Consider the following 23,078-nt stretch of genomic DNA (forward strand, 5'->3'; position numbering starts at 1 on the left):
CATGACGGACATCAAAAAAATCTATGTGCTCCTGTAAAGCCTGCCAAAAAGCCCACATCTGGTAGCGTAATGTCGCTTTTATTTAGTTGAGTTTGCAGTAAAAATGGTTGCAGGATGCAATCGGCTGCGCAAACAGACAAGGGTGAAAACCAAACTTGTCATTTTTTGTATAACTTTTAACAAGGAAAGATTCAGTCAGACATAATGACTGTATCTTTATTGACAGGCAGCTGTTAATAATAGTGACTGTCAGCCCTCGGTGTAATCGTGGATTTGCAGGGAACACATTTTACAAGGTAAGAAGATTAACGCTCATAAACTAAAACAGTAAGTATGATTAGAAAGATATGGAGAAAGTACGTCTAATGATTAGTAACCATGGAAACAGTGCCACGCCATCTTGTAGCCTAACATGTATGGAAAAAACTGGTTAGCATCTCATCTTCTGTAAGTTTTTAACTCTTCTCTGTTGTAAGGGGAAACGCTGTTTATGGCATAGTGGTATAAACTGCTCATTAATGCAAATGTCAAATCAGTCAATCACATGGCAGCAGCTCAATGCATTTAAGCATTTAGACATGGCCAAGACAATCTGCTGCACTTCAAACTGAGAATCAGAATAGGGAAGAAAGGTAATTTAAGTGACTTTGAACGTGGCCTGGTTGTTGGTGCCAGACAGGCTGGTCTGAGTATTTTAGAAACTGCCGATCTACTGGGATTTTCGCACACCAACGTCTCTAGTGTTTACAGAGAATGGTCCAAAAAAGAGAAAATATCCAGTGAGCAGCAGTTCTGTGGGCACAAATGCCTTGTTGATCCCAGAGGTCAGAGGAGAATGGCCAGGCTGGTTTGAGCTGATAGAACGGCAACAGTAAATCAAATAGCCACTCGTTACAACCGAGATATGCAAAACATTTTATGCACAAAAAACTTTGGAGCATGTGGAAATGTTTGTTGCTGTTTATTGAGGACATTTCATAATAAAATATCCCTTCTGGAGCTAAATTCTAATAAGTGACTGTAGACATTTATTACTCTCCATGAGCCCCAACAGCAGTGCATTACGCCTAAGTTTGTCTATGCTTCTTTCTTGTGCCACTCGAGGAAACATTCGGTTTGTTCTACAGAGGTTGAAACATTCTAAGTTGAAATTTTGAACAGAGCTTCAAAGAAAAAAAGACACTAACTGCTGCCCCTACAGTTAGCATAATAAAACTTACTATAGCTTAGTGTTACTAGGCTAACCAATAGTAAGCATGACAATAATCTAAACACAGCTTATTGCTGCGCTCCATTTAGACAGGAAGTCAGACCTGAGGGTGACATCACTCCCAACGTAACTGTGTTCCAGCTGATGGTCAGAAAACCAGTGGGATTTGAAGGTTGCTGAACTCAAATCGCATATAGGAATCCAAACATTTGCATAGTGGTTGAAACATTATAGGTTGAAATGAATAGATCTTCAAAGAGAAAACACACTTATCACAGCCCCAGACAAACAGTTAAATTGGATATTGTTAAACATGAATGCAGCTCCTTGAAAAATATTTTGAGCCTTAATATGCGTCTTGCTTATCTAAAATAATACAAATCAGCAGGAGGGCATTTTGTTGTTGACTTTACCTTTTGAAAATACAGCAACCAGCCTTTTTTCAGTTACTATTTCAGCTCTAAATGATCACAAAAATAGTGTAATGAATCAAAAATGATTAATTACGATGTGACAAAAAACAATATGAATCTGAGTATTTTGGTACATTCTGCTTTTCAAATATGTTCCTGTTTTCTTCTTTCAGTATAATAAATAGCATTTGTTTTTGAACTCACTAAGTAAGTGAGCCAAATAATAAATAGAAAATAAGTTTGAATGGGATTGTTTATTTTTGTCCCTAATTAGCAGTTGTCCCTGCCCATGGCACAGCTGATTGCTTATTCATGTAGTGAAGCAGAAAACATACCAACCACAGCTGCCAAAGACTTGTGTCAAGGACACCGCTGCTTTAGATGCATTAACCCTCGTTCTTCTTTGATGATTGTTGATAAAAATTTGTTCCACCGTCACACTGAAGACACAAATGCATTCATATTCTGAGCTCTGCATTATTTATAGGTAAAGTTTCTGATTTCAGTATGCTTGCAGCTTTCTTATCAGTCCTCTTCAATTGATAGAACACATTACTATCATATTTATTCAAAACAATATGTAGCAACGCTGCTGAGAAAAACTACTTTCTAAAATGTTCTTGTGTTTTTGGTTTTTTGTCACATGTAAATATGTTAGATCATCAAATAAGTATTAATCTTGGATAAATATTAACTGAGTAAATCTAAAATGCACTTTTTAAGTGATAGTTTTATTACTTAAGGGGGACATATGCAAAATCCTCTTTTTTAGCCCTTAAATATATTTTTGTGTACTTTCAGTGTCAACAAATGTAAATGTATTCTCTCTCAGTGCTGCATAGATATCGTTATATTTTGTTTAGGTTATATTTTTCATTCTGTTCATTTTTATCTATTCCCTATAACATTTTCTTGTATAAGATGTTGCCACATAATCTGTGTAACTGCTAAACTAGGTCATGCCTTCCGCCTATTCAATTTTGTCAATTCACCATTTTTTTCCATACATCAAACTTGAAGTCCAAGTTCACTTATCCTGAAGTTGTGAGCAGACAAATCAAAATGTTCAAATGTAGGATATATTAACACACAAGACATGCATGGGCACTACAGTTAAACTACTCTCTATATTGTAGGTCGTTGGTACAGATAGAAAGGGTGTAAATACAGTAATAACACCATTGTGATGCATTCATTAGAATGTGTGGTTCTGCAGGTTCATCATTCTCCTGCTCTGGGTCAGACTCTGGCTCCAACATGTAATGTCTTGCGTTGACATCTTTAATTAACTTTGAAATAAAACGTTTCTCTATAATCATTTGTAGATAATTATATCGCTCCTATCAAACAGAAATGGCCAATAGGAGTGGAGTGGCCCAACCAGGACGTGGGGCGGGGCATGAAATCTCTCATTCACATTAAAAAATACAGCAAAATGAAATGCACCTTAGAACAGGGTAAACGACGGATCTGTAGAGCTACAATAACAAGGAATTCAGACCAACTTTATATAATATATATACTTTATATAGGCCATAAGTCAATGATTCACATGTGAAAAGGAAGGATTTTAAAGCATATGTCCACTTTAAGAAAAAAAAGGTATTCAAACCAAACTAACCTTGTGTGAGTGAATGATACTTCTGATTTCTCCTTGCACCACTGTGATCCAGGACTTAAGAAGCAGCCTGACTGGATATCATTGTTACTGTGCATCTCTCTGGATTGTTACAGATGTGGAATTTCGCCTGTGGTGTTTGCCACCATTTTATTAGTTTGCTTACATTTTAGACCCAATATGCTAAGGAAAGGCGTGTTTAAAAACACACACACAAAACTATCTGAGCTAATGACTTTTTTTTTGTTGTGTGAATTCTCATCCATCAACAAACACTTTGTGTTTGATGTTTGTTTATTTGAAGAATATTTTGAATGCATAAATGTCACTTGCTGTGTTGGTAGGAGTATCTGAAAACCCAGTGATGTCTTGTGATGCAGGTGTTGAAGGGATGTAAAAAGCTGACCATGTCAGTGTGCTCAATGGGTCGCATCCCAGGAGGCTACATGACCAACCGAGTGTACAGCTGGCTGGACCCTCAGGGCCGGAGTGTGTCTCCACCACCTGATAGCCAGGAGGCCGACCTGAGACAAGGACACGGCATGGAGGAGAGGACGGTAAGACCAATGATTGTGTGAGAAAATAAAAATTACAATCTAGTTTAAAATATTCATTATGTTGAATCATGCTAATGGTTGTCCTCCACTGTGACAACAGTCAGCCAAACACAATTACTCTCTAAGGACAATTGGGATGACCTTTGTTGCAGAATGAGTCTGTCTTCAAAATGTCACAGTGTGATCTGAACCTCGAGAGAAGATTTACACAAAGTGACTCATCTGAAAAACACACCAATCACCACTCTTGTCATGGTGTGTTGGTGTTGGACCTAAATGCAGCGTTGAGTAGATTTCAAAGATTTAATAAAGAATGACAAAACAAAAAAATTACACCAAAACACCATCAAGAATGTAGGGAGCCAGAGCAGAACAAAAATAACAGGAACCAGGAACAACGGGGAAGTAACGGGATAAGGCAGGATTAAAAAGAGGAACCAGGAAGGACTATGAGCAAGAGAAGGGTTTATATGCTGAGAGGGTGAAAGCTGGACCAAAAGACCTGGGCTGATGAGCTAATGGTCTGCGGGTGTGAGGGGAGAGACCAGAAGGCAAATTGAGGAGAGAGCGAGAGAGACAATAGGAGAGAGAGAGAGAGTGAGAGACAGAATGACAGAGGGGGCGGCGGAGAGTGCACAACAGGGGAACTAGGAATATTTTTTTTTTCTATTAGTGGCATTAGATGTATGAATTATCTGTGACTGTATCACCTGTGGACTGATACATTACAAAAACAAAACAGGCTCCAAAGAACATGGGAGGCTGGCATAAACAGACTCATCTGTTTGATGAGTCATTTGAAGCAGAGGTCACAAGTGAAACCATTTTCTTTGACACAGTGGTGATAAAGTAACAGTGTGCATTATGTAAGATTTTGCTTCCTGGAGATTTTGACAATATTTGCAAAATATATATGTAGAAGTGTAAATATGTACGGTATATACAGTATATAGAAGCATAATCTTTCAACTATCACATCTGCATAGGAGATGAACTCAGCTACAGTGCTGCCCACATGTACTAGGCAACTGTAAATGGAAAATGGAATGGGAAAAAAAGCTTTAAAAGAAATGACCTTTTATTGAACTAGAATAAGATCACACGGACCTCTTTGAATAAATAATGCATATTTTTTTATTCAAAATCACTGGTTTCACAGTTGTTTGCACACTTTGTACCATTTTGCGGTTGTCTTTACTACAACAATTCACATGGTGGGATCACACAAAGTGAAGGATCTTTTACTGTTTTTGTTTGCTGAGTTTTTGTAAATCAGGGATGTCCAATGTTAATCCTCAACACACCTGAATATAATGATGACTCTTTAGAAGCATCTGCAGAACACTGACATGCTGAGGAGGTAGTGACAACCAGAGTGTTGAACCAGGGAAAGAGAACTAAAACATGCAGGATACTGGCCCTTGAGCCCTGACTTTGGACACTTCTAGAGTCTAGACCCTCTTCTGATTGAGATCTTGTCTTCACCCCACATGTTTTCTTCTTTGAATCTGGGGATTGAGATGGGCATATAAGAAACTTGATTTTTTATGTGCTGATTTGACCAAATGTTTTGAATCGTTATCTTACTGATCAATTAACTTGCAGGTGGCAATGAATATATATTTAAAAAATAAATACATTTTAAATCTCTAGATTTTGTAAAGGACTCCTGGTGCAATGCAATACAATAAGGTTCCCAGGACTTTTAAAATAGAAAAATAGAAAATAGAAAATGTTATGTGTTTTCCATTATATAGCACAATCATTCAGCTAGTACTTAGGTACTTTTACTCAAAAATGTGTGTGGTACTTTTACTAGAGTAAAGTTTTTGTCTGTTTATTTGTACTTTTACTTAAGTACATGTTTGGGTACTTTCTCCACCACTGCTCATTTAAGGGACAAAACCTGAAAACAGACTAACACAGTTATTGTTAGTTAAATTGTTAACCATTGACAATACTGAGAAGTCTGAATGTGATGTCTTCACCACAGGTCAACCTGAATATGGACAACGGTCGCTCTCTGGGTCTAATGATAAGGGGTGGGGCTGAGTACGGACTGGGGATCTACATCACAGGAGTGGACACTGGATCTGCTGCTCATGTTGGTGAACTCAAGGTGCGCCTCACTCATTTTAGAACTCAATATTTGCTTAACATTCAGAGATCAAATTTATAGAAAATAAAGTAATTTGAAATCGCTCTTTAGAAGGAATGCAAATATAAGCAATGTGGGAGCTCTTACTCTGTCTGTGTCTCCAATGAAGATATCACATCATCGTCACTATCAACATCTTACTTGATATTTAGGGTATGTGTTTCTTCAGATATTATTTTATCTGAAAAAAATAAATTCTTTTATTTAACTTTATTCTCTTGACAACAAGTAGACGATTGTAGAAAATCTCGTGAACTAGACACCAGCACAAGCTATTTACCTTACAGGCATAACTTAAAGGTTATTATTTGTATGAGTGGCTAAGTAATGGTAAATGGCTTGTACTTATATATCATTTACTTTTCTTTTATTGAACTGGCTTTATTTTCACACTTATCAATAATTTTGTACCAGTCAGGAACCAAAATGGGATGAGCTAAAGCCGGATTTATTAGTGCTATATGTCAGTGCTTTCAAACAAAACAGTCAGTGAGATGGATTATCCCATTTACACAGAGTTGCAGGAGGCAGTTGTCTGTTTCTGTCAGTGGGTGAAAGGTGGAGAAAGGTCAGGGTAGCATTCACCACAAGGCAAACAAACAAAAATTAATTTACACACTTGCACTCTAGGACAGATGAATAATCTAATGTCTTAGGGTCGTGGACAGTATGGAGAAACTGGAGAATGCGTGCACATAGAATAAATACAAATCCCAAGGGTCCAACTCAGATGGGTTTGAACCACGACCTTTTTGCTGTGGTGTTCTAGATTTAATGAAAGAAGATTTCTACCTCTGCCTGCTGTCATCGAAAATATCTGCAAGAGTACTTGATTCTAGTAAACCTGCAGAGATTTTTGACATTTGACCTGATGGTGCTTTGAACATCTGAAGCTTGTCTTCTGGTCCAAATACTCACACTGCACCCTTCAGCTCTGGTCTGGTCATAAATCCAGACAGCATTCAGGATCAAAATACTCAGGCCACATTGATGTGATAATCATTTGTGTTTGTGTGACTTTCAATTAAATACATGTCAATGTATGTGTATATGTGTTGCTGTGTCAGTTTAAGTGTAGAAATAATTGTGTCTATGTTGATTGGATATTGACTTAGTGTATGTGAATGAATTTGCCATGCGGAGGTGAACAGTTGTTGAAGTGTCTAGAACAGTGGAAAGCCTGCAGCCCACAGCAGCAGGAGCAGCACAGACATTTTGGTGGCAGGAAAAAAAAGGCCACCTTGGTACGGCCGGCTGCCTTAGTAGTGTGAGACTTTTTACAGGCACAGCTTGAACATTATGTATATATGCCTGTTTCTATTCAATAGCCATGCTGTCTGATGCAGATGTCTAAAGTGTTCAATCTGCTAAAGCAGTTTTCAAATCCAGACCTGCTGCAACATTTTGGTCCGGTCCCAATGCTCACACTGCACCCTACGCAGCCACTGCACTCTATGCACCCCCTAAGAAGTGTGTACTCAAAGTGAACAAGGGTTCAAATGTGCAGGTTACAACCATGTGAAAATTAGAGAATTGGGACAGTACGCCTCTGCATGTCAACTTCGACATCCAAAATGGTGGACCTGTCGCTAATAAAGTGTTTGTGCTGCTAAAAAGTTTAACTACAACAAAGAAATTGATTTGAAATGTACTGTACGGGTATTTTTGCCAAAGTCACTGCTGGTTGCTGTATTTTCAGCTCTCCAAATGTGTTTTGTTATGATTTGTTGAATAAAGAGCTGGATTGATTTACACATGTTCAGTAGAGGGAAACAAAATTATTTCAATACTTTACATTGTGAACACTGCCATATTTCCAATGGCAACTTCTTATCATATGATGATTGCCAAAGAATACACACTAAAAGTACTAACATTCAGTTTAACAGTTTTAAAGGTATTTCCTCCTGCACTGATTCAGCTTATTAAAGCTGAATTATATACCCAGCTGTTACTCAAGAAGAACTGTCTCTGATTAGGAATGGCTACAGAGACAAAAAATTTAATAATACATTTACAAGGAGCATTAATTTTATTCCCCTCTACCATGAGAAGAAAACATTTCTTTAAAAATTATGATATCTCTAAAGAAAATAAGAACTAAATACCTTTTTCCACTCCCTCTAAAAATTTATGAAATTAATTTCATAATTATATATGGTTTTCCCTGGAATGACTTTCAAAAGAAATTCATAATAAATATCAATTTCTGTGCGTCTTGTTACTGAGATTTTGAGATAACCCAATTTTTTTTCAAAGCCGGAGAATTGGGACACACTGCACACTCAAACCTTCCAACATGAACGCGCATTTGAAGGACACAAGGATTGAAGCAAGGGTGGAACTTTGGGCCGTAGTCTCAGAGAGGCTGATGACTTCACCGCCATGACAGCCTTGCTAACCCAGGCTAAGATATTTTCTATGTGCTTTAAGGTCAATTTCTGCCTCAAAAAACAGGCCACTCTCACTCTGTGCTATTTTCTGTCCTGCCTAAGGCAAGAAAAACAGAAGCCAGCCTTCCTACCTGTAAACAATATTTCTTTCATCCTGATAACACACTGTGTCCTACATCGAAAAAAGAAATAAACAGCTTTCTAGTTAAAATCTGGGATAATTCAAACTAATTGGGACAACTGGAACTTCTCCATCCCCCCCTCATCACTGTACTCGTTCCAGGAACCAGGCTCACAGACATTCAAGGGCCACTCGTTCTTTCCTATGACACGGTGAAGAAACCTATCAACATGTCCTAAACTAGAAAGTGAATGTAACAGTTTGAACTTACTTTTAAAATTTTTAAATGTACATTTTTGTAGTGGATGCATTTTTTTCCACAAAGTTTCACTGTTGGCATATGTATTATTTGACAGTTGTAATACATGTCCAATGCATTGTTGAACATTCAGACAGAATGTCAAAAAGCATTCATTGCTTAGCATAGTACCAGAAAACCATAACGATTTTCACTAGATTGTTTTGCTGTTTCACATTACATAAGTCACCACAGCTACTGAGGCTACATATTGCTACTGCATTTTCAATATTTACTCACGCAAATTAATCTGCAGCTAACTATATTCAATAGAAGATATAGCATACATTTGTCAGTGCTCAGGTGTTATAAAATAGGAGCAATATATTACAAAATGAGTAGCCTATCATGTGAAACACAAAACCTTCTGATACCCAGGATTACAAACAGCTGACTCAGGTGCAAATGTAATCATTTTCGTAATCATTTCCATAGCTCTGAGACCATGGTCTTGAGCTGGAAAAAGGTAGAGTACCTTCTCCAGATTCTGTCCCAAGTGGAGGAGTTTAAGTATCTTGAGAAGAGGGAAAAATGGAGTCGATAGGCAGATTGGTACAGCGTCTGCAGTGCAGCAGGTGCTGTACAGGTCTGCGAGCTGAGACTAAAGGCGGAGGTCTTGATTTACCGGTCAATCTACGTTCCTATCCTCAACTGTGGTCATAAGATTTGGGTCATGACTGAAAGAACAAGATCACAGATACAAGTGGCCGAAATTAGTTTTCTCGGTAGGAGGTCTGGGCTTGAGAAGCTCTAGGGCAGGGGTGCTCGAGTCCAGTCCTGGAGAGTTACTGTCCTGCAACTTTTAGATGCATCCTTACTCCAACAGACAGGAGCAGAGATGCATCTGAAAGTTGCAGGATAGTAGCTTTCGAGGACTGGACTTGAGCACCCTTTCTTTAGGGCAAGATCCTTCAACTGGGAGGCAGTCAGAGTTGAGCCACTGCTTCTCCACATCAAGAGAAGTCAGTTGAGATGGCTCTGGCATCATGTTGGATGTCTTCTGGATGCCTCCCTGATGAGATGTTCCAGGCACGTCCCACCGGGAGAAGACCCAGAGGAAGACCCAGGATGGATGGACGATATTTCTCAGCTGGCGACCCGATCCCGGATAAACTTAGGGAGGGAGGATGGATGGATGGATGGATGGATGGATGGATGGATGGATGGATGGATGGATGGATGGATGGATGGATGGATGGATCAAGAAATTAACCTTATTAGATATGACAGAAAATGTGAGTAAAAGCCTGCCTTTAATATCCTCTAATATTAGTGTCTGACCTGTTTTTTGATGATGACTTTTGACCAGACAGGCAGTGTACTAGCTGCTGTAAGTATTGTATATATGCCTGTTGTAAGTACTGGTTACAAAGGTTTTATGTTTTGAATTATTTATAATTGTAAATGTCTCTTCTGCCTTAATTTTATGTTTTGTTATATAGTTATTGTCTTTATTAACTTTTTATTTTGTTTTTTATGACACATGAATAAAAAAAAATTAATCTATCTAATTAAATGATTTTTACAAATTGAAGCAGATACTATGATCAAACTCAGTAATCAAGTAGTCTTTTTACCAAATAATTGTTTACTCTGACTAGTGCAATTTTTTGTGTCTCCTTATTGCTTCTGGTTGAGTAAAAATACATACAACAAAGTAAGTTTTTTCTTATTTGAAAAATAAGAAACCACAATTTGTGGTTTCTCCACCAAACTCTGATTTGGGGTTATTGGGTTTGTATCCCTCACTGCTACATTCTCTGGAGCATCCACTCCTCCCCGCTGTAGTTTGTTTCTGTCTTTGAGTGGAGTGGCCCAACCAGGACGTGGGGCGGGGCATGAAATCTCTCATTCACATTAAAAAATACAGCAAAATGAAATGCACCTTAGAACAGGGTAAACGACGGATCTGTAGAGCTACAATAGCAACCTAACCTTAATGTTGTTTCTCAATAGCAGTGACATAACCACAGGGATTTTCTACACAGATTGACTGCAAGACTTGTTTAATCTTACAGCCTGTTTTCTGTGCAGTAAGCTAAAAATATAATGTTTTACATTCAATGTCGTTTAGTTTGCTTTTATTGATTATCATCAAAGCACAATTAACCCTACACACTTGAAGTCAGTTTTAATAGTTTAACTATAAACATTATTTTGAAGAGATTTTGTCACAGTAACAATTTCTGTGACAATTTTATTTATGTTGACTTTAGATGTATGAAGCCATTTCCCCTAGATTAGTGGTTTCCATCCCTGCTCTTGAAGTACCGCTGTCCTGCATGTTTTAGCAGGGCAGAGATTAACACATATTCTATAAGTTAATCACACACATGTATATGTGATTAACATGCTTTCAGCAGCACCCCATAGCTGGCATGCAATCATTTGAATAAGGTGTGCTGAAACAGAGACATATCTAAAACATGCAGGGTCGAAATACTTCAGAACCAAGGTTGGGAACCACTGGTCTAGATCACATTTGTGGTCTTTTTTTACAGAGTTTTTCAATAGTTTTATGACCATTATGAGTCAGTGTGACTTCTTAAATCCTACTCCTGCAAAACCCTTGCAACTTTACTGTACTTTAGATATTGTAATAATACACAGAATGTGCCCCCCGAGGCCCTCCCCCCAAAAATATGTAGCATTTGTCATTTAAAGATTTGCTTGTGCCTTTGGTACAGTATTTGTCACTGTTAAAATACTAAAATGATGTATATGTATGGATCACTGGAATTTGTGTTCCAACATTACAGTTAGAATGATTGTAAAGAGCCACAACAAATCCAGCAATAATATTTGAACTTAATTTGCTGTTGCAGTGGCAGTGGAATTGTGACACAATTTCATCACTGATGCACAACTATGTCAGTGAAAGATTCTAATAAATTGTTAGTATATTGCGCTTATACCACTGTTCAGTGATTGGATAGGAATGATGAAGAATGCTAAACACATGGCCTTGTGTCTGTGATGTCCTCTGTCGCACTTTCTGGTGATTGTCCAGCTTCTGCAGCATGATAATTAGCTTTAGTCCAGCATTTGGCCTCTATGTGTTGGAGAGAGAGACAAGGAAGGAGACTTGGCACCCTCAAGATGATAAATGGATTTGTAAAGTTGAGAGAGCTTTAAATTCCAAGCTCATTGTTTTTAAAACTGCGACTGAAGGTCATTGTGATACATTGAGTCACACAGTTTTTTTCTGCAGCATGAAACAGGGAAAATACACTGATTGTTTTGCATTGTTTTGTTATTATTTATTTTTGTTATAGTTACTGAATTGTAATTAGGGGAAACTAATAGACCTAAAGTCATCGTAAACAGGCGATGTGTTGTTTTTTTTAAATAGAAGCTCTTATGCACTAAAACGTTTTAAATTCAAATCTATCCTTAAAAATTTCCAAAGACACAGAACTGATGATAAACAGTGGTTATTTATGAAATATGAAGTCCACAAGCAGGGTGTCATTTCATATACCATAAAACATAAAAAACAACTGCAGTTCTCCTTAAATAAGAAATCATTGGAATAATTTCTTTCATAAGAAGAAAATCAAACTACAATTGAAGGAGGAGGGGGTCACCTTAAATCAGTGTAGCTCCTTGTTCAGCAATAGCTTACCACCAACCTGCGTCCAAAGTCGTCATGGTAACCAATTGTTGTACTGGAGCCTGCTGTGGATCCAGCAGATAGCAAAGACACAGCAGCCTCTCACTTACAGGTTTTCTTGCTGTAGGTGTTCTTATGTGAAGGCCGAGTCGTGCCATCCTTATAGTTAAGTAAACAGGAAATGAAAGTCAGTTGTTGTCGTTAGAGCAATGCCACCTAGTACAGCTAGGATATACAAAAAAGAAAATACTTGAGATACATATTCTGTTCTGGGTCACATTGACCGCTGATTAAAATCAAGGTAAATGAGTCATGCAGAGAGTATTCATGTTTTCCTCCACTTCTGCTGAGTGTCACTCAGTGTGGGTGGAGTTTGCCCACGGGAACAGAAAAGGTTCCTGTCAAAAGTTGTATGAGCACCTGCTTTCTCGCAGTTTCCTGGTGAAGTAAAGAGAATAGTGAGAAAGTGGGCTGGGGTGTGTGGGGGTGTGCATGTATGTGTGTGGTGGCGTGTGGGGGGGTGTGTGTGTGTGGTGAAATATGGTTCATAGCTGCAAGGAAACATATAGAATTGGACATTTTTTTATCTTTTTCACCCTTTAACTTGACTGCCGGGTCAAATTGACCAGAACAGTATCTATGTAATATGTAGATGCAGGGGAGGGGAGGGGGGGGGGTGTAAATGTGTAAAATGAATACATTTTCAATTTATATGTAGAGTGCACCTATTAAGACAAATAGAAAAAGTCTCATGCAAAAAAATACTTCCAACTATTTAAAAGAAAATTTAAACTTTAAAATGGGTCAATTTGACCTGCAACATAACAGGAGGGTTAAGATATGTTTGACTGTATGTGATCCTAAGTTTTGTGATTCCATGATGAAAATTAACATAAGAAGTTGCACTATGTCTACTGCAGGTGGGCGACCAAATTCTGGAGGTGAATGGTCAGAGCTTTGTCACTATCTCCCATGATGAGGCAGTTAACATCCTCAAGTCAGGGCACCACCTACTAATGAGGTTGAGGGATGTGGGCCGTCTGCCTCATGCACGTACAATTGTGGATGAGACCAAATGGATCTGTGGTCAGGTCATCGCTGAGACCAATGCAACATCTGGCCTAAATTCTGTCTCACATCCTAGTGTTGGTGCTGTTGGTCATGCAAGCATCAGTGCCAGTGGCAACAATACAAGGTAAGTACGCTAAACTAGGCTAAAGAATCTTACATTGGAACCACAAGGGGAATTAGATAAACAAGGCATTTAACCATTTACTGCCTGAATTTATTTATAGTAATATGTGTTTTTGTTTTCAATCAAATACTAATTTAAGTAGAGATCATTGACTTAGATAGTATATACAATACATATACTGTAAATGTAGATATTTAGTATGCTCATGTGTGAAATTAGGCATATTTTGATATAGATCGATTACTGGATGACAACAAAGTGCTGTCAATGTGATAATGATTATAATATGTGGAATATGCATCATCCTGCATTACAGGATTACAGAATATGCATCCTGGATTAAGGCCAGAAGTGGTTTAAAGCAAATTTCCAGCAATTGTCTAAAAATTTTTAGTGAGTCCTGAAATATGCTCACTGGATTCTGTATGTGAACCATTACAAATAGGACCAAATGCTATTGACTTCGTTTGTTTGTTTCACTAGTGTAACTAATTATTGTTAAAGACCTTAACTGCATTGCCTGGACAGTGTGTTTTTTATTTGTGACAAAAATTGGCAAAGGAGCACTCAAAAGGTGAGAATCAATATTTCTCTGGTTTAATTAAATTATAATTATTAAAATATAATTCTACGCTCCTTGCCACCTGGAGGTAGTGCAGATGCATGGCAACCTGACAGGCTGTCTCAGGGCAGCTATGACTATGAATAACTGAATATAGTATGAAGCTCTTTGGGGTCCTCTGGACTTCATAAAACGCTACACTAGTACCATATTTACCATTTTAGCATAACATCCATAAGAACATCACCTGCCAGTTATGACCTTGCCCTTGCTGATTAAAATCAGTTCTGGCCCTTTGTTGCAGTTACAGTACCTTATTGTCATTTGAAGGCTGTTGTTATATCAACAAACCTCAAGTACCAATTTCTTTACTGAATTTGTTTTGGGATCTAGGGTGGTTTGAGTTTGGTTTTGCATTTTTGTCACTTTTAGTGTCCCTTAGGTTTTTCTATTTAGTTTGCCCTGTTTTCCACTCCTGTTCTTGCTTAGTGATTCTTGTTATGTTTCTTGTTTCTAGTTATTTTTTGTTATTCTAGTTTATCATGTTTCTTTAGCCCAAGTTATTCTTTAGTCTTAGAATTATTTCCTGTCTCACTCTCACTCTCCTGTATCACTTTCTCTTTCTGTCGAGGCATCTACTAAATTCCTTTTTTGTGCTGTGAAGTTGACACTGTTTTCCTACATGCATTACATATATAATATTTGATATTTTGTCCCTGTTGCAGACCGTCATCTGCCAGAGCCACACCTGTATTTGGAAAGGTGAGAAAGCAACATTGCTGTTAATTCCTCATGCTACAAATGTATTTCAAACTAAATGAAGATGGATGCAGATTTTAAACTTAAGCCAGATTAGGGCCGTTGTAAAATGTATCTTTTTTAATTAGTGGCAGTTTCCCAAAATACAGCCAATTATATCAAGGCAGCTTTTTGAAAGAGTGATTCATGCACTTGTTACATATAGTTTGGGTTAGGGTAACTCACTGTATTTTGTAGTTAATGATGCATCCATCAGGCACCTAGCAGGTCGTATACAATGCCGCAGGCTTTTAATAAGGGAAGCACCAATCCACTTTTTTCACTCCTGATGCCAATACAGATATCTGAGGTTTAGTATTGGCCGATACTGACACTGATCCAATACAGAAAAAAACATTACTGAGTTGATTTAAAACATTTCCTGTTTGCTGATTTGTTTTTTAAACACAGACACAAATGGACTGAATTGCAAATTGATTTGATAACTCTGCACCAGTACAGCACACTTAAATACGAATATAATTTTATGTCTTGTAAAATTATATTTTATAATTTATAATTGATAATTGTAGAGAGTCTTGCAGCAATGTCATCGGTAGCGGCTCAGGGCTTTCCCTTCTTTACGTAAAGACGGGAAAGCCTTCTTTGTATGAAGAAAGGCTTTATAAAAAGCCTTCAATTAACCAATCACACATGAGTTCTGGCTTTGTGAATTCTGATTTCATTAAAAACAGAGTTTCTTCAAAGATTGGTTCCCACTTCACCACTCTCACACATCTTTGGCACTTCTACGAGTTGTTTTTATATTTATAATTAATCTATCTAACTGATTTATAATCACAAGGCAGGGTTACTGTAGTACATTTTTACCAGTCAAGTAACCATGCATTTTTCGCTCCTTTGGTGCTTTGGACTTTTCTTACTGAAAAGAAATCTTTTGTCTCAGTCGGCAGGGTACAGAGGGGTTAGCCCACCTGGTGCTCAGGTGTCTCTGGAGCAACAGGCCTACATGCTGCTGACAGAACAGGAGAGGCAGACCATGGCCTACTACCTGCAGGAGTATCAGCAAGGACACATTGATTTGGAGCCATTGACCATGGCTCTTTCTGAGCTTTTCAACACCCATGCGAAGGTAAAGGAGTGTGAGGAACACCTGACCTGATTTCAATCACAAGCCATGCTCACTTTCAATATGCTCTTATTTTATTTTCTGCTTTCATTTCTTATCCAACCCACAGTTGTCCTTGTTGTCTGAGGTCAGGAGTCTAGTGGCTCCTCAGGATCTGGAGGTGTATGACAGGCTGGTGTTGCACCATCAAAGAGAGGCTCATCAGGCCTGGCCAGGAGGTCTCAGAGTGCTACATCCATCAGGCCATTGCAGCCATGCAGCTCTTGTGATACATGATGCAGGACAGATCAGCCATCCAGTGGTAACCTCCCTCTCTGTAATACCTGACGATGTGAAATCCACCTTTAGTGTTTTGATGCCATTCTTGTGTTTTTGACTGCATTCACCTTAGTAGTCAGGATGAAGTCTGTTAGTTGATAACGCAAGAAAGTTTCTGAAATAGAAATTAAAAGCAAGATATTTCAGCATTTTTACAGAATGTTTTCATTGCCTTGTTAAACATATTAAATAAATGATTTTGCTCAACCTTTTGGGGCAATCATTACAACCAAACAAATTCTGACTGTCAGAGAGACTTCTTCACCTGTCCACAGGTGTTCTGATCCACTCCTCATGGACAAACTGCTCCAGGTGTCTCCAGTTGAAGGGAGCCTTCTCCAGATGTTTCAGCTCCTTCCACAGATGTTCAACAGGATTTAGATCAGGACTGATAGCAGGCCTGTTCAGAATAGTCCAGTGTTTTTCTCTTAGCCATTCTTGGGTTTTCTAGTTGTGTTTTGGGTCGAGACCCATGACCTGCAACTGATACCAAGCTTTCTGACTCTAGGCAGCACATTTTTCTGCAGAATGCCTTGATAGTCTTGAGATTTCATCGCCTGCTGCACACATTCAAGGCACCTTGTGCCTGATGCAGCAAAGCCTCAGAGCATAACTCAGCCTCCTCCATGTTCCACAGTGGGGACAGTGTTCTTTTCTTGCTGTGCTTCATTTTTGCATCTGTGAATATAGAGCTGATGTGCCTCATCAAAAAGCTTCAGTTGTGTCGCAACTGTGCAAAGAACCAACTCCCAGAATGCTTTGTAGCTTGTCACTATGCATTGTGATAAATTCCAATCGCAATGTTTTATGCGTTATTTTCCCTTTTGATTGTCTCCAATAAAGTTTACTTTGGATTAGTCTCTCATTTTCTTTTTAATCTCATGAGACAATTAGTTACTGTCATACAACAAGAAGATGATTTTAAACGCAGCATCAAATGTGCCACAAAATGACTCAAATAAGAATAAATGCTTTGTAATGGCCTATTTAAAGTCTAGTCTACATCCTAACTAAAATCCTGTACTGTGACCTGAAAATAGGAGAGCAGAAAAAAATGTCTGCAAATGTCAACAATCTGACCAACTTTTCTAAAAGGACTGGTTTAGGTCAGTCCTGTTAAATTTAAGAAAACTTTGCATTGGGTTAAGAAAAGGTCAGGTTACCAAACTATTCTTCTTTATCTATTTATTAGGTTTGTTTACACAACATTTCTCGCTTTATTTGACCCAACACACAGATCCCAGACAGAGAAAGAGCAATGAAATAAAATTGCTTTTATTTCATACAATGGAGTGAAAACAATTGTCGCTGTCCCCCGATGTCAAGTTATCGATGCTTTTGTATTATCATTTAAGATAGTTTGTCCACTTTTCTGAGAAATGCACTGAGAACAAAATCCTTATACTCTGTGTGTGGGTGTGTGGGGGCGTGCGTGTGGGTGGGCGTGTGCGTGCGGCAGAAATGTGTGCCTCAGAAGTTGTTCCTCACCAGACTGGGGCTGCAGAAAATAACCTTGAGTGTCAGAAATGCTGTCACACACACACTGCCTGTGTGTTACTGTGACCTTTTATACATATTTTGCATCTTACCAAAGGTATCCAGAACTTCCTTTTTGAAGGACCTTTTTTTCCTCCCTACCACTACATTAATGAAAATCTGATAAAGTCACACAGAGGAGACTGAGACTTAATGTTGCTAATCTGTTTGGTTTAAACAGTTTTTGACACATTCCCACAGCACTGTGATTTAGTTTTTGTTGAATAACTAAAAAGATTGTTATTTTATGTAACTTGTTGATGTGAGCTGAATTGACCTCAGTTAAAACATAGCAAGTTCAACCTTTCAAGTAATGTTACATCACAGGATTAAGAGTTCAAAATTACCATTGTGTTAACCTTACAATGTTATTAAAAAGAAATTATATGATTGTCAACTTTAACAGGTAAATAACTTGGCTACAAGTGACATTGAAATCTTTCAAATCTTTCTGTTGTTCCTTCAGTTTCCCTCGACAAAGTGCAGCTTTCTGGGTCATAACAGAGACTACAGTACATTGTATTGATGATCACTTTTAGTCCACATCAATCCACAGAGACCTCATTCTGCTTGGTCACATTATAGTTATGACGGATTTCCTTTAGCACCAGGGTCTGTTGAACTCTCTCACAGAGAGAATCCTCCCTTTGGAGGATTTCAGAATTGTAGCTTGATTCACAGAAAATAACACCATAAGGTACACATTAAAATTTTTATCTATTAAGTCTACAGGTGGGGGTTCTATGCAGTCTGCCAGAGAGGTAGAGTAAGCAGATTTTTTGTTTTGTTTATTTCACTGAAGAAAATGAGTGAATTCTTCTATTACTAAAACACCATATAAATACCCCTTGTATGAAAAAAAAGATCAGCGCCTGAGGTCCATTTTGAAAACTGCTGCAATGAATCAGTAAGACATAAAGCTTTAAATTATTCAACGGTTTGTTCAAGGACTCATTCTGTCGTCCTGTTGTCCAAGGCTCATCCATCTGGCTTCAGCAATCTAAACTAGACCATATGCCTTTCACATTTACACTTGCATTAAAACTGTGATTTTTTTCTTTCAGGCTGAAGCTTCCACTGGCAACTGGATAGAAAAAGAACAAGAAAAGAACAGGAATGGCTTCCGAAACATTTCACTGGTATGGGATTCTTTTCTTTACTTACTTAATGGAAAGTCAAATTTTGATTGTGAACATATGTAGCACCTTCCAACATATTCCAAACACACCATCAGACTACTAGAGCATCAACATACCAGTAAACTATGTGCCTAACATATTTATTATTCTGATTAATTTAAATCTATTAAGCCTGCAGGTGGGGCTCCATGCAGTCTGCTAGACAGTAAGTTCGTAGAGCGAGTTGAGAATGTAACTGAGATCAAACAGTACCCTCAGTGAGGACAGACCAGATGGACTGCAGGGAGGAATTATCAGTCCTCCCTGTAACCTTCATTGGCATTTATACCAGATGATTAAGTTTATATTCCAGTTCTAGAGAGATTACCTACCACATACACTGACATACAAAACCTGATTGTTCTCTTCCAATATGGCCTAATAGAATAAAAACATACATTTCTGGTCAACCCCAAAGATCTAATTTCCCTTTGTGATCGATAAAGTATTTTTGAATTTGAAATGTATTTTGAATCCTCAGTATAGGTTAAAAATACAATTTATGCTGTAGGTGGGAGCACAACATATGAACATAAATTTCACATCTGAACAGATCATCTGAGTGAACACCCAGATATCTATTAGAACAGACCTGCATGATTTTCTCATCATGAATTAAAAGTGGGGAGTTGTCATCGCTTGACTTGAGGGTCAATCTGCATCTCTTCAGTTATCCTAGAATGAATAATGAGTTGGTGGTCATCTCACCAATGAACAAAAAACTGAACTTCACAAAACATGATGAGGGGTTTGCGTCTTCATACAGCAATTTGAAAATAGTAGTTCTAGAAAATATTTTGATTTGTGTAGGTAGTGAAGAGGACATGTGAAGTTCTTTCCTAAATGATTCTTTCCACTCCTCAGGTTTAAGAGTGTGGGTGCTGCCCTTAGCAACCTTCTACTGTTTCAAGAACAAATCATTAAAACAATACTCTCAAAGACAGGCTATTATTCAAAATTGATTTTTTTTAGTTTTATATCATGTTATTATGTTATAATGTTATTCCCTCATCAAAATTCATTTCAGTTGAATTCCAAAATACTTTATTGATCCCAAAGGAAAATTAAATGTTGCCGTAACTCAAATTAATTCAATATTCTTCAAAGAGTTATTGTAAAAAGTGATGACTTGGCGGGAAGGAGCTCCTGCAGCAGTCTATATTACAGCAAATTTGTAGAAGCCTCTGACTGAAGACACTCTGTTTTCCTTGGAGAGTAGTTCTCAGGGTTGTCTGTAATTTTCTTGACTTCATGTATAATCCTTTTTTGCGTCATTATCTCAAGAAATAAAACATACCTGAAGTGTTGCTTTGACTCATACATGTTTGAGAAGTCCTTGAATCTCCCATGGCAGCCATTCGGCTTGCCTAAACTCAACTACTCTTATAATGCGCTGCTTATTTACCCAAAGTCTCTCTATGGAGCTGGAATCTTCAGCCAAACTCCTTTCCCTTTCAGCTCCTTCAGACTAACAACAGCAGCAATTGACAAAGCCTAGAGGTTGTTCTTCAGCAACCTCTAGGCTAGTGATTGAATTTCATATTGGCTACAAAGTTTTGCTTTTCACACCTATTCTCAGGTGTCCTTTTAATTTGCACATAAACACACCTTCCTGTTCTCTCATGCCTTCAGCTTCAGTTCCTCTTAATGTCCTTGTGCACCATTTGGTTAAGCTAGAGCTTGTGGACACTCTGACCAATTCAGTTCTTAGTTTGTCATCCACTTTTTGGGGATTTTGTTTGGTTTTACTAAGTGACTTTTACTGTTTTGAAAAGCACTCAGTGTCTCTCAATGAGAGGCGTGTTAATGACTGTAATCTCCTTGTTGTAGGATATGTGTAAATATACATATTTAGTGATTTCATTAATTTTGTCATTTTAACTGAAACATCTGAGAGCCTTCTCTGTGGAATTACAAGCACTTCTATCATTAAAGCACGTAAAGGGGATTTGGGGATTTTCAAATTTCCCTCTTTATGTCACTCTTCATTTTCACTGACAGGATGAAGCGAGGTCTTCTCCTCCACCTTTCAGGGCTGCGCCTGTCCAGGCCCAGAATATTCAAATGAGAGACAAAGAGCTGAGTCAGCGGCCCGCAGCCCGGCTGCTCCAGCCCAGTTCCAGTGTACCCCTTCCTGGTCCCACTCGGCTGCTTCAAGAATGCTTCCACAAGTCACTAAAGTCCTTCCCTACGTCCCAGCAGCCCTTCTCAACATCTGCCCAGCATACATGTGCTGCTACAAAACATCATACATCTCTCGGTACACTCCAACATACCTGCCAGAGCACCCCTCACCTCTCTGGCTCAGAACAATACACCCATTCACACTTCACTCAGCATGCTGGCCACTTCAACCGGCTCACTTCAGGACACCAAACATGTCCGGGCTTCCTGCACCATCGGGACTCCTCCATATTTGTTCAACCAGAGGCAGCAGTAAAACTTTCTTCGCGGTCAAGCTCATATGAAAAGTCATCTGTTTTTTCAAAGTCTGCCTCCTCCTCTAAAGAAGCATCTCCAATGCCATCACCTCATCCATCACCGCGTCCTTCGCCGTGTCCTTCCCCATGTCCCTCTCACATGATACCTGCCTCTCTATCATGTAGTCCAGACCGGCCATGCTCACCTGCCCTCACCCACAAAATCATCGTTACAGACATGAACCGGCTGTCTGCAGACTCCAGACAACAGCAAAGAGGTATGTCACCAGTGTTAGGATGAGTGCATTTGCTCAACTCAATTCAGTCTATTTATATAATAGCAGGTAACAATAAATGTTGTTTTAAACGAGTAAATAACCCAATCAAAATGCATAAAGATAGATTTAAATTTGATTAAAAACATCCTGGTTCTATCATAGTTATAACATAATGCTGTCAAACTTTGCATTATTTAGCAGTCAGTCTTTAATGGTAAATAGTCTTCTATCTAGAGAATCTTAGCTGATTGTGTGGTTAACTTTGCAGCAGTCCCTCATACAGAGTAAGCATGTTGTGCTTCCAGCAATGAAGGACTGAAGGACTAAATACAAGCTGGTATGATAAACGGATTTGACAATGTTGGTTAACTCTAGTCCCAGTAGCAGGAGGAGTTTTAAGAAGGAAACTCTGTGATGTCTTGGAAGTGCCTGCAACTGCAGTTAGTTTCGAATGAAATAGACATATATGTGTTGTTTCACGGATTCAGTACCTATATTGAATGAATAAAATTGGTCCTGGTTTGTTCAGTTTCTACAGAAGAAACCTTGAAACTATGCAGATTCCCCAAGATTTCAGGATAACAGCTGATGCTCATTCCAGATCTGAGAGACACAGCTTCACCGAGTCATGTCAGCTGAAAGCTGCTGAAACCAGAAGACTCCCCAACTTTCCACAGTTGAGCTATGTTAGCCATGCACAGCTCCTGCTAAATACTCCATTTGTTCATAGGCCCTGAGCTGAGAAGGAGATTCTTGGCACAGCTGTGATCGCTGCCAGCCTCTAACAGGAAACAAGCCCCTGATCAAGTGCTCCAGCTGTTCTAGTACCGCAGGTGAAGCTGCAGCTCTCTGATGCTGTTTATCATTGTTGAAACCTCCAGGCTAACCTGATCACGACCCCTCTGTAAGTTGGTTACAAATCAGAGCTAAGAATACGCCTGTACAGTTCCCCAACCAGCGCTGCAGCTCTACTGTGGAACTAAGCCACCCACTTTCTCACATTGCCTGGCCACTCCTGACACAGACATCACCAGTTTAATCTTTCAAGTGTAACTAACCACTCTCTGAAAGCATAGCCCTGCCCCTAGCAGATTTGAAAAAGTGGACAGAGACAACAGACATGGTCTACTGTGTGATGAGCAGAGGAAGTGGGTGGGACTGTGATCAGGACTAAAGAAGCACTGTTGTCAACTTATCCACATTGTGGTTATTTATAGTGATTTTCCAGACTCCTTTAGTGACATTTTTTCAAAACAGCTAGTGATAAATTTAGTCACGCTTTTTCTGTGTTGTTGGAGAAAACACTCTGCAGTCTGTAGCCT

General features: G+C 38.6%; 1 protein-coding gene across 2 annotated transcripts in view; it reads left to right on the forward strand.

Annotated features, from left to right (window-relative positions):
* The window catches only part of LOC116729394 (whirlin-like), a 54,683-nt gene that overhangs the window by 23,567 nt on the left and 8,038 nt on the right, over window positions 1-23,078 (forward strand). For both annotated transcript variants that reach the window (XM_032577899.1, XM_032577897.1), the window contains exons 2-9: window positions 3,622-3,798; window positions 5,792-5,917; window positions 13,302-13,576; window positions 14,864-14,900; window positions 15,844-16,029; window positions 16,136-16,327; window positions 18,945-19,019; window positions 21,060-21,756. In XM_032577899.1, coding sequence (XP_032433790.1) covers window positions 3,622-3,798; window positions 5,792-5,917; window positions 13,302-13,576; window positions 14,864-14,900; window positions 15,844-16,029; window positions 16,136-16,327; window positions 18,945-19,019; window positions 21,060-21,756 — 1,765 coding nt within the window. The remainder of the gene's footprint in view (window positions 1-3,621; window positions 3,799-5,791; window positions 5,918-13,301; window positions 13,577-14,863; window positions 14,901-15,843; window positions 16,030-16,135; window positions 16,328-18,944; window positions 19,020-21,059; window positions 21,757-23,078) is intronic.

Source organism: Xiphophorus hellerii, chromosome 12 (genome assembly GCF_003331165.1).
Source record: "Xiphophorus hellerii strain 12219 chromosome 12, Xiphophorus_hellerii-4.1, whole genome shotgun sequence".
NCBI lineage: Eukaryota > Metazoa > Chordata > Actinopteri > Cyprinodontiformes > Poeciliidae > Xiphophorus > Xiphophorus hellerii.